The sequence below is a fragment of the Spermophilus citellus genome (genome assembly GCF_964194105.1).
Source record: "Spermophilus citellus genome assembly, chromosome: 1".
In the NCBI taxonomy this organism is placed as follows: Eukaryota; Metazoa; Chordata; class Mammalia; order Rodentia; family Sciuridae; genus Spermophilus; species Spermophilus citellus.
In genome coordinates, this window is record NC_138182.1 from 193030095 (window position 1) to 193044931 (window position 14837).

The 14837-nt window shown below is 38.2% G+C and overlaps 1 protein-coding gene across 1 annotated transcript in view; it reads right to left on the minus strand.

Moving 5' to 3' along the window:
* Positions 1–13351, minus strand: part of APC (APC regulator of WNT signaling pathway) — a 131484-nt gene extending 118133 nt beyond the window's left edge. Inside the window, 3 exon segments of the mRNA XM_081297773.1 lie at positions 12941–12982; positions 12984–13024; positions 13027–13351. Coding sequence (XP_081153899.1) covers positions 12941–12982; positions 12984–13024; positions 13027–13087 — 144 coding nt within the window. The 5' untranslated portion in view covers positions 13088–13351.
* Between the last annotated feature and the right edge of the window lie 1486 nt (positions 13352–14837).

The window sequence follows — 14837 nt, forward strand, 5'->3', positions numbered from 1 at the left end:
GAATCGTGTATCTGGTGAAATTAAGCTTCAGGATGGAAGATGAAATCAAAACCTTCCACGATAAACAAAAGTTAAAAGAATTTGCAGCTAGAAAACCGTCTCTTCAAAAAATCCTTGGCAAAACATTACAGGAAGAGGAAATGGAAAATAACAATGAAAACCAACAGTGGGAGGTAGGACAGTAAAGGGGGGAAAATAATCAAAGAAGAAAACAAATCATGTTTAGTAACATTAATAAACAAATATGGCTGGAAGAACAAACCATATCTCAATAATAACCCTAAATGTTAATGGCTTAAACTCACCAATAAAGAGACACAGGCTAGTTGAATGGATTACAAAACAAGACCCAACAATATGCTGCCTGCAGGAGACGCATTTGATAGGAAAAGATATACATAGACTGAAGGTGAAAGGTTGGGAAAAATCATATCACTCATATGGACTGCGGAAACAAGCAGGAGTGTCCTTACTCATATCAAATAAAATAGATTTCAAGCCAAAGTTAATCAAAAGGGATAAAGAGGGACACTGCATACTGCTCAAGGGAACCATACATCAACAAGACATAACAATCATAAATATATATGCCCCAAACAATGGAGCAGCTATGTTCGTCAAGCAAACTCTTCTCAAGTTCAAGAGTCTAATAGACCACCATACAATAATCATGGGAGACTTCAGCACACCTTTCTCACCACTGGACAGATCTTCCAAACAAAAGTTGAATAAGGAAACTATAGAACTCAATAACACAATTAACAACCTAGACTTAATTGACATATATAGAATATACCACCCAACATCAAGCAGTTACACTTTTTTCTCAGCAGCACATGGATCCTTCTCAAAAATAGATCATATATTATGTCACAGGGCAACTCTTAGACAATATAAAGGAGTAGAGATAATACCATGCATCTTATCTGATCATAATGGAATGAAACTGAAAATCAACGATAAAAGAAGGAAGGAAAAATCATGCATCACTTGGAGAATGAACAATAGGTTACTGAATGATCAATGGGTTTTAGAAGACATCAAGGAGGAAATTAAAAAATTCTTAGAGTTAAATGAAAACACAGACACAACATATCAGAATCTATGGGACACATTGAAAGCAGTTCTAAGAGGAAAATTCATTGCTTGGAGTGCATTCCTTAAAAAAAAAAAAATATGATCTCATACTTCATCTCAAAATCTTAGAAAAAGAAGAGCAAAACAACAGCAAAAGAAGTAGAAGGCAAGAAGTAATTAAAATCAGAGCTGAAATTAATGAAATCGAAACAAAAGAAACAATTGAAAAAATTGACAAAACTAAAAGTTGGTTCTTTGAAAAAATAAATAAAATTGACAGACCCTTAGCCATGCTAACGAAGAGAAGGAGAGAGAGAACTCAAATTACGAGCATATGGGATGAAAAAGGCAATATCACAACAGACACTTCAGAAATACAGAAGATAATCAGAAATTATTTTGAATCCTTATACTCCAATAAAATAGAAGATACTGAAGGCATCGATAAATTTCTTAAGTCATATGATCTGCCCAGACTGAGTCAGGAGGATATAGACAACCTAAACAGACCAATAAGAATTGAGGAAATAGAAGAAACCATCAAAAGACTACCAACTAAGAAAAGCCCAGGACCGGATGGGTATACAGCAGAGTTTTACAAAACCTTTAAAGAAGAACTAATACCAATACTTTTCAAGCTATTTCAGGAAATAGAAAAAGAGGGAGAACTTCCAAATTCATTCTATGAGGCCAACATCACCCTGATGCCTAAACCAGACAAAGACACTTCAAAGAAAGAAAACTACAGACCAATATCTCTAATGAACCTAGATGCAAAAATCCTCAATAAAATTCTGGCGAATCGGATTCAAAAACATATCAAAAAAATTGTACATCATGATCAAGTAGGATTCATCCCTGGGATGCAAGGCTGGTTCAATATACGGAAATCAATAAATGTTACTCACCACATCAATAGACTTAAAAATAAGAACCATATGATCATCTCGATAGATGCAGAAAAAGCATTCGACAAAGTACAGCATCCCTATATGTTCAAAAGTCTAGAAAAATTAGGGATAACAGGATCATACCTCAACACGGAAAAAGCAATCTATGCTAAGCCACAGGCTAGCATCATCCTGAATGGAGAAAAATTGAAGGCATTCCCTCTAAAATCTGGAACAAGACAGGGATGCCCTCTCTTACCACTTCTGTTCAACATAGTCATCAAAACACTGGCCAGAGCAATTAGACAGACGAAAGAAATTAAAGGCATAAAAATAGGAAAAGAAGAACTTAAATTATCACTATTTGCAGATGACATGATTCTATACCTAGCAGACCCAAAAGGGTCTACAAAGAAACTATTAGAGCTAATAAATGAATTCAGCAAAGTGGCAGGATATAAAATCAATACGCATAAACCAAAGGCATTCCTGTATATCAGTGACAAATCCTCTGAAATGGAAATGACGACAACTACTCCATTCACAATATCCTCAAAAAAAAAAAATAAATAAAATACTTGGGAATCAACCTAACAAAAGAGGTGAAAGACTTATACAATGAAAACTACAGAACCCTAAAGAGAGATATAGAAGAAGATCTTAGAAGATGGAAAAATATACCCTGTTCATGGATAGGCAGAACTAACATCATCAAAATGGCGATATTACCAAAAGTTCTCTGTAAGTTCAATGCAATGCCAATCAAAATCCCAATGGCATTTCTTGTAGAAATAGATAAAGCAATCATGAAATTCATATGGAAAAATAAAAGACCCAGAATAGCAAAAACAATGCTAAGCAGGAAGTGTGAATCAGGCGGTATAGTGATACCAGACTTCAAACTATACTACAGAGCAATAGTAACAAAAACAGCATGGTACTGGTACCAAAACAGGCGGGTGGCCCAATGGTACAGAATAGAGGACAGAGAAACCAATCCACAAAACTACAACTATCTTATATTTGATAAAGGGGCTAAAAGCATTCAATGGAGGAAGGATAGCATCTTCAACAAATGGTGCTGGGAATACTGGAAATCCATTTGCATCAAAATGAAACTGAATCTCTTTCTCTCGCCATGCACAAAAGTTAAATCAAAATGGATCAAGGAGGTTGATATCAAATCAGAGACACTGCGTCTGATAGAAGAAAAAGTTGGCTATGATCTACATACTGTGGGGGTGGGCTCCAAATTCCTCAATAGGACACCCATAGCGCAAGAGTTAATAACTAGAATCAACAAATGGGACTTACTCAAACTAAAAAGTTTTTTCTCAGCAAAAGAAACAATAAGAGAGGTAAATAGGGAGCCTACATCCTGGGAACAAATCTTTACTCCTCACACTTCAGATAGAGCCCTAATATCCAGAATATACAAAGAACTCAAAAAATTAGATAATAAGATAACAAATAACCCAATCAACAAATGGGCCAAGGACCTGAACAGACACTTCTCAGAGGAGGACATACAATCAATTAATAAGTACATGAAAAAATGCTCACCATCGCTAGCAGTCAGAGAAATGCAAATCAAAACCACCCTAAGATACCATCTCACTCCAGTAAGATTGGCAGCCATTATGAAGTCCAACAACAACAAGTGCTGGTGAGGATGCAGGGAAAAAGTTACACTCATACATTGCTGGTGGGACTGCAAATTGGTGCAGCCAATTTGGAAAGCAGTATGGAGATTTCTTGGAAAGTTGGGAATGGAACCACCATTTGACCCAGCTATTCCCTTTCTCGGTCTATTCCCTAAAGACCTAATACGAGCATGCTACAGGGACACTGCTACATCGATGTTCATAGCAGCACAATTCACGATAGCAAGATTGTGGAACCAACCTAGATGCCCTTCAATAGATGAATGGATAAAAAAAATGTGGCATTTATACACAATGGAGTATTACTGTGCATTAAAAAATGACAAAATCATAGAATTTGGAGGGAAATGGATGGCATTAGAGCAGATTATGCTAAGTGAAGCTAGCCAATCCCTAAAAAACAAATGCCAAATGTCTTCTTTGATATAAGGGGAGTAACTAAGGACAGAGTAGGGACGAAGAGCATGAGAAGAAGATTAACATTAAACAGAGATGAGAGGTGCGAGGGAAAGGGAGAGAGAAGGGAAATTGCATGGAAATGGAAGGTGATCCTTAGGGTTATACAAAATTACATACAAGAGGAAGTGAGGGGTAAGGGAAGAATAATACAAGTGGAAGAAAAGATTTACAAGTAGAGGGGGTAGAGAGAGTAGAGGGGAGGGGAGGGGAGGGGAGGGGAGGGGAGGGGGGATAGTAGAGGATAGGAAAGGCAGCAGAATACAACACACACTAGAATGGCAATGTGTAAATCAATGGAAGTGTAAATGATGTGATTCAGCAATCTGTATACGAGGTAAAAATGGGAGTGCATAACCCACTTGAATCAAACTGTGAAATATGATATATCAAGAACTATGTAATGTTTTGAACGACCAAAAATAAAAAAATAAAATAAAAAATAAAAAAATTTTAAAAAGAAAGAATTAGCAGATATCACAAATGTAAAGTATATAATATGATTTAAATCCAAATATGTCACATAAAAGACATCTAAAACAAAAAAATATAGGAAGTCTGGAGGTAAAAGAATGGAAAAAGACATGCTCATGCAAACAGTAATAAAGAGAAAGCTGGAGTTATATACTAATCCCAAACTAGATTCTAATGCAAAAAGTACTACTTAAATAAAAGAGGAATGCTTCATAATATAAATTCACCGAGAAGACATCATTATTATGCATTTCTATGCAACCACTAGCACAGCCTCAACTGTATAAGTTGACAGAAACTACAAGGGAAAATCAAATCTTAATGAAATATTTTCACATACTCTTCTGTAATCAATAGGAGCAAACAAAAGATCACTAATGATATTAAGAGCTGAAATACAGGGTTAACAAACATGACTTACTGAAAAAACAACATTACACACACTAACTACAGAGAAGAAAAGACAATAAATAATTGGCCTTTTGTATCCATGGAGTCTGCATCCCATCAATCAAAAATATATATAAACAACTGTACTGAACATGTACAGAATTATTTCCCTTGTCATTATTCCCTAAACAATTCAGTATAACTATTGACATAAAAATTACATTGTATTATGTATTCTAAGTAATCTACAGATGATTTAATGTATACAGAGGTTGTGCATGTTAAAGGAGAATGTGTCTTAAAGGAGAATGAAATTATGGCATTTGCAAGTAAATGGATGGAGCTAGAGAATATTATGCTAAGTGAAATAAGCCAATCCCAAAGAACCAAAGGCCAAATGTTCTCTCTGATATGTGGATACTAATTCATAATAAGTGGGGAGGGGAAGAATAGAAGTATTTTGAACTAGACAGAGGGTAGTGAAGGGAAGGGAGGAGGCATGTGGGTCAGAATGATAGTAGAATGAATCATACATTATTACCCTATGTGCATATATGATTACATGAACTGTGTAATTCTACGTCATGTACAACAAGACAAATGAGAAGTTATACTCCATTTATGTATGATATGTCAAAATGCATTCTTCTGTTGTGTATAAATAGAACAAATTTTAAAAAATGAGAAACTGTGGGCTGGGGATATAGCTCAGTGGTAGACAGATTGCTTAGCACATGTGAAGCACTGGGTTCAATCTCTAGTATTGCAAAAAATAAAAATAAAAGAATAAAAGAAGGGGGTATCAAATTATAAAAACTTTCCACTAAGAAAACTCCCATTCCAGATGGTTTCTCTGCTGAATTATTAACAAATATTGATAAAGGAATAATTCCAATCATACATAAATTCTTCCAGAACAAAAATGAGTATCATTTCATTTTTTAAGGCTAGCACAATGTTGATTTCAAATCCTGACAAGGATAATGTAGGCTCTTTCACATGTACATCATTTCATGACTTAGCCCATTACTTCATTCATTCAGATCTCTTAGCTCAAAAGCTTCTCAAAAATCCCTTTGCTTGGGCTGGGGATGTGGCTCAAGTGGTAGCGTGCTTGCCTGGCATGTGTGCGGCCCGGGTTCAATCCTCAGCACCACATACAAAGATGTTGTGTCTGCCGAAAACTAAAAAATAAATATTAAAAAAAAATTCTCTCTCTCTCTCTTTAAAAAAAAAAAAAGAAAAAGAAAAAAAGCCCTTTGCTTACCAGCCCATCTAAACTAGCATCCCATTAGGCTTTCTCCCCTGAGCCTACTAAACTAGCATCCCATTATTAGGCTTTCTCCCCTGAGCCTATTAATTTCAAAGTTTACATACTACCTGATATTATTTGTGTGTATGTGTGTGTGTGTGTGGGGGGGGGGGGTCCATGTATAATGTTTTTTGACTATATGCTTTCCACTGAGATTTAAGCTCAAAGAGAGTACAGACTCTGTTTTGTTCACTATTCTTGCCATACTACCTGCACATAGCAGACTCAAAAAATCTGGGATTTGTTTGTTTGCTCAGTTAGTTTTATACTACCTAGGGTCTTGCATATACTAGGCAAGCACTCTACCACTGAACTGTAACACCAGCCTCTAAAAATCTTTGTTAAATAAATGACACCTGTGTTCAGCTTTATTGACTGAGAAAAACAGACAATCCTCCATATCCATGGGCTCTTGAGTTCAACCAACAGTATAAAATAAATATTTGGGGAAAAATGTGTCTAAATTTAACTTGCAGTCTTATTCCCCCTCTTGTCATTATTCCCTAAACAATATAGTTTACTATTTACATAGCATTTACATTGTATTTGGTACATGCTGAGTATCCCTTATCCAAAATGCTTGGGACCAGAAATGTTTGGGATTTTGAATTTTTTAATATTTGCATGTGCACAAGGATGAGACCTAAGTCTAAAAATGAAATAACTTATGTCTTATATACACCTTAAACACAGTCTAAAGGTAATTTTATGCAATATTTTTAGTGCACCTCTTGAGTACAACCTATCACATGAGGTCAGATGTAAATATTCCACTTGCGGTGTCATGTCAGTGCTCAAAAAGCTTTGGACTTTGGAGCATTTCAGATTTTAAATGTTTGCATTAGTGATGCTGAACCTGAATTATAAGCAATCTAGAGGTGATTTAAAGTATATGGAAGAATATGATAGGTTATATGCAAATACTATGCCACATTATACAAGAGATTTGAGCATTCACAGTGGACCCTGGAACCAATCTCCTGAGGGTGCCAAGGGATGACTCTAATGGCAAAAACACTCCTAAAATTCAGAAAGGCTTTCAAATGAATTCATACTCTATTAATTATCAGAACATTGCATATAGGCTTTGGTGGTAGGGGTACCTAATGTACATAATTCAGGGTTCAACAACAACTGTTGTATTAGGCACAAAATCATTCATAATTCTTTCTATAAATGATTGTACCATAAGTCAGAATATTCTACACATTTAGACTTTAAGAACATAAAGATAATTAAGACAAGGTGAATTAATGCATGAGATAAGGAATAATACAGTCTGTTATATATAATAGAGACATAGAATATAAAATATGGCATAATAGAGGAAAATAGGTGTTTAGAAATGGTTTCAAGAGTGGTGATATTGAACAAATACTTGAAAAATCAAATACAAAAAAATTCTTCATTTTTCTGGGTGTGGTGGCATATACCCATAATCCCAGCTAACTTGGGAGGCTGGGCAAGAAGACAGCAAATGCAAGGCCAGTCTGGGCAACTTTGCAGGACCTATCTCAAAATCAAATAAAAAAGAGCTAGGGATATAGCTTAGGGGTAAAGTACTTTCCTAGAATGCTTGAGAGCATGGGTTTAATTCCCAGGACTTGGCGGGGGGATATATTTTTCATTTTACTTTGTATGTGAAATAAGGGTGCTGTCTGAAAGTACTACAGTAATTTGCTATCATGAGACAGGGTGGCCTGAGAATAAAACCAAAACAAGGGAAATGACAGAGCAGACCAATTAGAGAAATTGGGCCAAGTCCTTCATTTCACGTGAGCCACTGGATTATATCTTAGCTAAAGTTTAACTACAAGGAAGTAACACTTCCTTTTTTGTTTAAGCCAGTTTGAATTTGGTTTTCTGCAACTAAGAATATAATACAGATGAATCCCAGTGAATTCTTTCAAAAGGCACACTATTTCAGTGTGTGGTGGCATTTTTGAAGGGTTACTATGACAACCAAAAATGTTCCCTACATGTCTCTCATTCCTAAAGGGAACCACAAATAATAGTTGTTACATATCACTGTTTCTCATAGTGGCTTTACTGGGTATGCTTAATGTACTTAACATCGATCTTTAAAGAACCCAGATATTCTAATATATCATTCAAATTTATTATAATTTTACATATTAATCCATTTTAAACAGTCAGTTATGATTATATGAATATTCGGTCAAAATTCTTTGTTTAGCGTACATCAACTCTTGGGCAAAAGTTTACTATTGCTGTCTGAGAATTCTTATTAAACCTTACTTCTCAATTCAATACTATAAAAAGTATGTCACTGATACTGTTACCTTCTCTTCAGTCATTTGCCTTTTTCCTAGACTGAAATGCCACATATTGATTTTCCTAGCTTCTCTGCAACCAGGTGATAGACATGCTAGGATGGACGTCAGATACAGACTTTCTGTTGTAGGTTTTCTTGCCTAATCAAGAGATGAGAGGGCAAACTCCCATTTGTCTTTGTTAGCTGTCTGACAACTATGATGCCTGAGTAGAAAGAGCCATCGGCAACTATGATGGGACAAGTACAAAGGTCAGCACACTATAAGGATGGTCAAATTTAAAGATGGAAAACATCTGGATCCTTGATAACATCACTGTTCAGTTGACTAACCATGGACTCCTTCAACTCTAAACTTCTTTTTATGTGAGACACTGTTTAAATCATGGTTAACTGAGTATTCTATAACTTGGGGCATAATATAAGACATATGCAAGATCTGACCACTGATTGACAATGGAAGAACCACTAAGATGACTGCAAGGTTTTTAAACTAGGTGGCTGAGAGACAGGTGGTTACAAAAGAGAAGTCAGGAAGAGGAGGAACACGAACACAAACACACACACACACACACACACACACACACACACGTATAAACACAGGAAGTGAGGGTAAGTGTAGGATATAGATAAAACTGATCCAGTTTGGCTGAGTTAGACTTATAGCAGTAATCTTAAGAGATACATGCCAAATAGTAAAAACGGGAAGTAGAGTTACAGAAGCGAAAAATAACCACACAGACATAATTTATAATCATAAAGACAAAAAGGATATGATCACCAAGAAAACACAGTGAAAAGCATACATTCCACCTCTCTGCACTATGCTGTACTCCTTATTTTTAGAAAGGATTCATTCCATTGGCAAGGCCAATTAGAATTCCGTCCCTCTTAACAAAGATATTGTTACAGGCTTGGCGGCATAATCTTCTGTTTGTTCAGAGTAGAGCTAAGGATTTTGAGGAAAGGTTAGGAGAGAAGCAGCCTCTCTCCCTTTGAAAGTAAATGGAAAAAGCTATAACGTGAACACTGCTGGTGGCCATCTTTTTGAAGCCAATGTGAGCATAAAGCCCAAATGAGAGAACAAAATTGAGAGAGTAGAGGAGACAGGGGACTTTAGCTCCAATGACATGATCTCTGAACAAACAACACTTCAAGTCATTTCTATCTACGTACTTACACTTACATGAGCCAATATATTACTTCTGCTCTTAAATCCTGTTTGCAGCCTAATTGATAGAGGGAACAGCTGTGTTTAGGGGTAAGAACAAAGTCAAGAGAGTGTAGGAAATGTGAAGAAACTTTCAGAGAAATAGGGAATCAAGAAGTACAATGTAGCCAGGTGCGGTGAAACATCCCTGTAATACAAGTGGCTTGGGAGGCTGAAGCAGGAGGATCATGAATTCAAAGCCAGCCTCAGCAACAGTGAAGCCCTAAGCAACTCAGTGACACCCTGTCTTAAATAAAATACAAAACAGGGCTGGGGATATGGCTCAGTGGTCAAGTTCAAACCCCAGTAGTCCCCACCAAAAAAAGTAGTACGATGTAGAAGAACCAAGAAATTAAATCATCTTACTACCATAGAATGTATTTCACAAATGGTCTAAAGAAATCAAAGATAATGGAAGAAAAGCTGTTGGATTTGGTAATTAGAAGGCCACAGGTGACTTTTAAATACACCAATTTCAAGAGTAATGGAAGTCATGATGAAAAGGAAGGATGAATTTATTAAGAACTCCACAATGTACTAAACAATTGGATGGACATTTAACAGGTATTAACTTCTTCCATACTCACTGGGTGAACTTAGGTACTTTATAAACACAGAATAGTTTGAGTAGCAATATGACGACAGCCACAAACTACTAAGTGGTTTTAACAGACTTCAAACACAAGATTAAAAGATTTATCTGGCTCAAAGTCAATCTTTGTCCCACTATATCAGGGTTCTGGAATGAAAAAAAAAACGAGTTGTTAGGGAAAAAAATAAAAATTTAGTGGCATAGCAGATTCAAAATTCAGAATGGTCTGCTAGAGTTGAGAAGCATACAGCACTTGCATCTGGTATCCCTGGAAAAGGCATAAGCATGTATGTAGTTTAGAGAGGGAGAGACTGAAGGTGGGTAAGAAGTGATATAAAGGCAGTTCTAGAGAGATGGGAAGGGATGATCATGAATACATCTGGAGGGGGTTGCTGTTGAAAAGAAGAAAAGACATTTCCTCTTCTAAGATATGAATAAACAAGGGGATAATATTAAGAAGAAAACTGGGTAGTAGAAGATGTTTTTTTCTTAATGCAGGAAGAGATCAAGTTATTTGCTAGACAAAATGGAACACAACACTAAAGACCCAGCAGAGTACCCAAGTTGGTATGAAAACTAATCAGTATTCTTTATGTAATTGCTTTTTGGAAACCCTCAGGATTTCAGGGATCAAACTGATAAAGATGATGAGACTTATTCAGGACTGGGGACTAGAAAGATTAAAACTACGGAAAGTGAAGAATTCTACGCCATCAATAAAAACTTGGTAAAAACTGATTATCCTGGTTACATAGGGAAGCAAATGGCATCATCAGTAGGCAAACGGATTGGATGAACAGACAAAGAGGTTTCATAAAGAGAATGAAAGGGAAAACAGCTTCTTTAAGAGTGGAATAGTGAGAAGTTTTAATGAAAGTTTGTGGTCAGAGAAGTTTTGACACAGAGCTTCAAATCATTTTTCCAGAAGCAGCCAGCCATTGATTGGAGCACAGCAGTTTCAACTTCCCTACTGTCCGTTCAAATGAAAGAACAAAACTGAGAGACAAGGTCTAAAATGCAGTCTTTGGATGTGGAAAAGTGAAGGTTGCCAATAAACAAATGAACTACAAGAATCAAACAAAAATATTTCATATTAGAAATGGAACAATTCTGTCTCTAAAATTATAAAAGCCCACGTATTTGCAATCTTAAAGGGCATACTATCTCATATATATGTACATATTATACATATATATATGTTGGTTTTTTTGATACCAGGGATTGAACTCAAGGGCACTTAACCACTGAGCCACATTCCCAGCCCTATTTTGTATTTCATTAGAGATAGAGTCTCACTGAGTTGCTTAGTGCTTTGCTTTTGCTAAGACTGGCTTTGAACTCCTGATCCTCTTGCTTCAGCCTCCCAAGCCACTGGTATTACAGGTATGCACCACGGTACCCAGCATTATTTATATTTTTAAGCACATGTCTGTTTTCCGGGCTCAATACCTAATCCAATTACAGGAAAAGATGAAATAATCAGTCACAGCAACTTCATCTACTATCACTTTGATTCTACAGTTTGTACTTATAAACCCTGGCAAGGTACCACATAATTTATTTAGGACAGTTTCTTATATCAATAAATTGCGATGAGCCTTGCCATAGTAATAAAGAAGGGAGAGAAGAGACTGGCACAAACCTAAATTTTACAGAAAATATTAAGCATTATAGGAATTGTCAAGCAGTAGCAACAATTGAGAATACAAGCAATTTGAGAAGTTTTGAGCTTAAAAAAAGTTTTTTTTTTCTATTTTAGTCCTTCTAAATGTAACAAAGGGTCTGTACAAAACAGGATTCTAAAGCTTCAGTGTGCCATCTAAGCCAACAGTGAATAAAAGAATGAATCACATATCTTTTCTCGGGTCGTTATGTGATATCTTACATTTATAAGGTCTTCTTTTTTAAAGGGAACATAACAAGTACCAATTCTTTCACTGGATCTACAAAACCCAGCCTCAAAAGTCCAGAGACCCCAAAATTTACTACGCCGAAAAAGATTAATTATTTAGATGAACAACCACTTGCCATTACCAGCTCCATTTCCCTACTCTGCATGAGTTCTAGGAGTCAGTCTTTCCTAAACCATCCCAGTCTCCGGTAGACTTGATTTCCCTAAGGTGAACAGAATTCGCCGGCCTCTGGAATACAAGCCTTTTTCTTTGTGACTCCAAATGCCGGGCTTTCCAATAATCTTCCTAGATAGAGAGCTAAAAACTTTGAAAAGAAGCGATAAGGTCGAAACGAGGAAGATCGGGAAGCGACTGAAACTGGAGGGGAGGGCGACCCATCCTCCTAACGCGAACCCGGCACAGTTCTCAGGGACGAAGCTTGCTCAGCAGACAGGAAAGGTGAGGAGGGCAGAGGGCGTCACAACCGTGGCCCACCATATGAGAATGAAGAACCTGTGAAGCCAGAGGCCAAGCGGAGGCCTAAAAGGGGGCGCGGGAGGGAAGGGGGTGGGACGTGGAGACAAGGGAGCCGCAGAGCCCGCCGAGCCCCACAGGGTCCGTAGCGCTGCGGGGCATAGTAGAGGGAGCTTTGCCAGGGCGGGAGACGCCAAAGCTCACAGCCTCACTCACCTGCCAGACGTTCGCCCGGCGGCCAGAAGCCTGGGCTCTTCTGCCGGTCACAGTCCCTGCCGCCGCCGGAGCTCCAGGACCGAGAGTCGAGGATGGTACAGAAGCAGGCAAAGCGGCTGCGGGACCGGAGCCCAGGGAGACGTACATAGGGGGAGCTGGGGGCCCGGGAAGGCAACTCCGTGCTTCACCTTCCTCACCGGCAGCCAACAGCGCTTCCCGGGAACAGCATCGCGCCAGCCTCAGTCCGCTGCTCCCGGGCCTTCGCCCGAAGCTCCCCCCAAGCAGCGGCGGGGTTTCCGGCGGCCACACTCCGCCCCCTCGCTACTTGGCTTCCGCCATCTTGTTGGAGGCGGGAAGAATGCAATGCGCACGCGCGAATGCTGGCGGGAGTCCCGCTGTCCCCGGGCCCAGGAGCCTTAGTGCGCAGCCGCGTGGGCCGCTGGGTTCCTTCTGCGACGTCCAGTTTCTCGTAGTTGGCTTGTGCTCTTTGGCTGCTGGGGGACCGGACTCATGAGTTGACAGACCTGTTCACCTTTCCTGAAGTGTATTGCAACCAAATGAATAGAATATTCTGCGCACACTGCACTCAGTTATTCTGCAGTCATCTACCGACCTCCCACCATATACCAAGCCCTGGCTAGCCCCTGATGAGAGATTGGTAAAGCATGGCTCTAGCGTGCCAAAGGAGCACCTATTCTAGTGGAGAAGACTGAGATGAACAAGTTCTTGTTTTGTAACTGCCCCCCCCAACTCCCTCCCTAGTTCTGTTTCAAAACATACCTCTTCAGGAAGTCCTCCCAGCTTGTCTCTGTTTGATCAGTGTTCTACCTTGCTTTACCCTTCCAGCTTAATTTCATTCGGCATTAACAATGTCACTAGGGTTTCTGTTACATACTAAATATCTGTTCCAGGCTCTAGGTTTACAGCAATAAGGAATATAAATGTATGGGACCCATAAGTATTGGGGATATACTAGGGCAGAGTCTTTAAGACAGAGGGAACAACAAAACAGGCAGTTGGGAATGAGTCTAGTGGGTAAGAGACAAAAAAGGTAGACCTTGTGGACATTGCTAGGAGGTATGGTCAGGAGGAAGTGGGGACCAAATCAAGCAGGGGCTTGAGGCCTGGTAAGAAGTTGGGATTAATTACAAGTGTGCCCTCTAACTTGTTGCTGCTGCAACCTGCTACTCCTTTTCAATCATTTCTAGTTCCTAACTTCCTCTGCTTTGTACACGTTGATTTGACTTTTTAGAAGACTTTTTTCTTGTTGTTATTTTTATGTTAAATGTGTTATCTTCTAGAATACTGTTTCAATTTCACTTCAGAAACACCAGCATTCCTAAGTAAATATCCCTCCTACCTTCCCTGTTATTCTCTTTCATTATACCTTATTTCTTCCATGGCACTCAGGATGTTTTAAAATTATGTACTTATTGTTTCTTTACTGTCTACCCACTAAACAGTTAACTCATTAAGAGGGGAAGATGCTTCGTTTACCAGTGAATACCCAATGCCTAGCACCATGCCTGGCATTGGGTCAGTTAGTAAATGTCTGTTGAATTAATGAATGTAAAAGTTTGTCAGTATCTTTTGACCCAGCTATCCCACTCCTTGGTCTATACCCAAAGAACTTAAAAACAGCATACTATAGGGACACAGTCACATCAATGTTTATAGCAGCACAATTCACAATGGCTATACTGTGGAACCAACCTAGATGCCCTTCAGTAGATGAATGGATAAAGAAAATGTGTATAAATACACAAATGGAATATTATTCAGCAGTAAAAGAGAATAAAATCATGGCATTTGCAGGTAAATGGATAGAGTTGGAGAAGATAATGCTAAGTGAAGTTAGCCAATCCCAAAAAACCAAATGCTGAATGTTTTCTCTGAT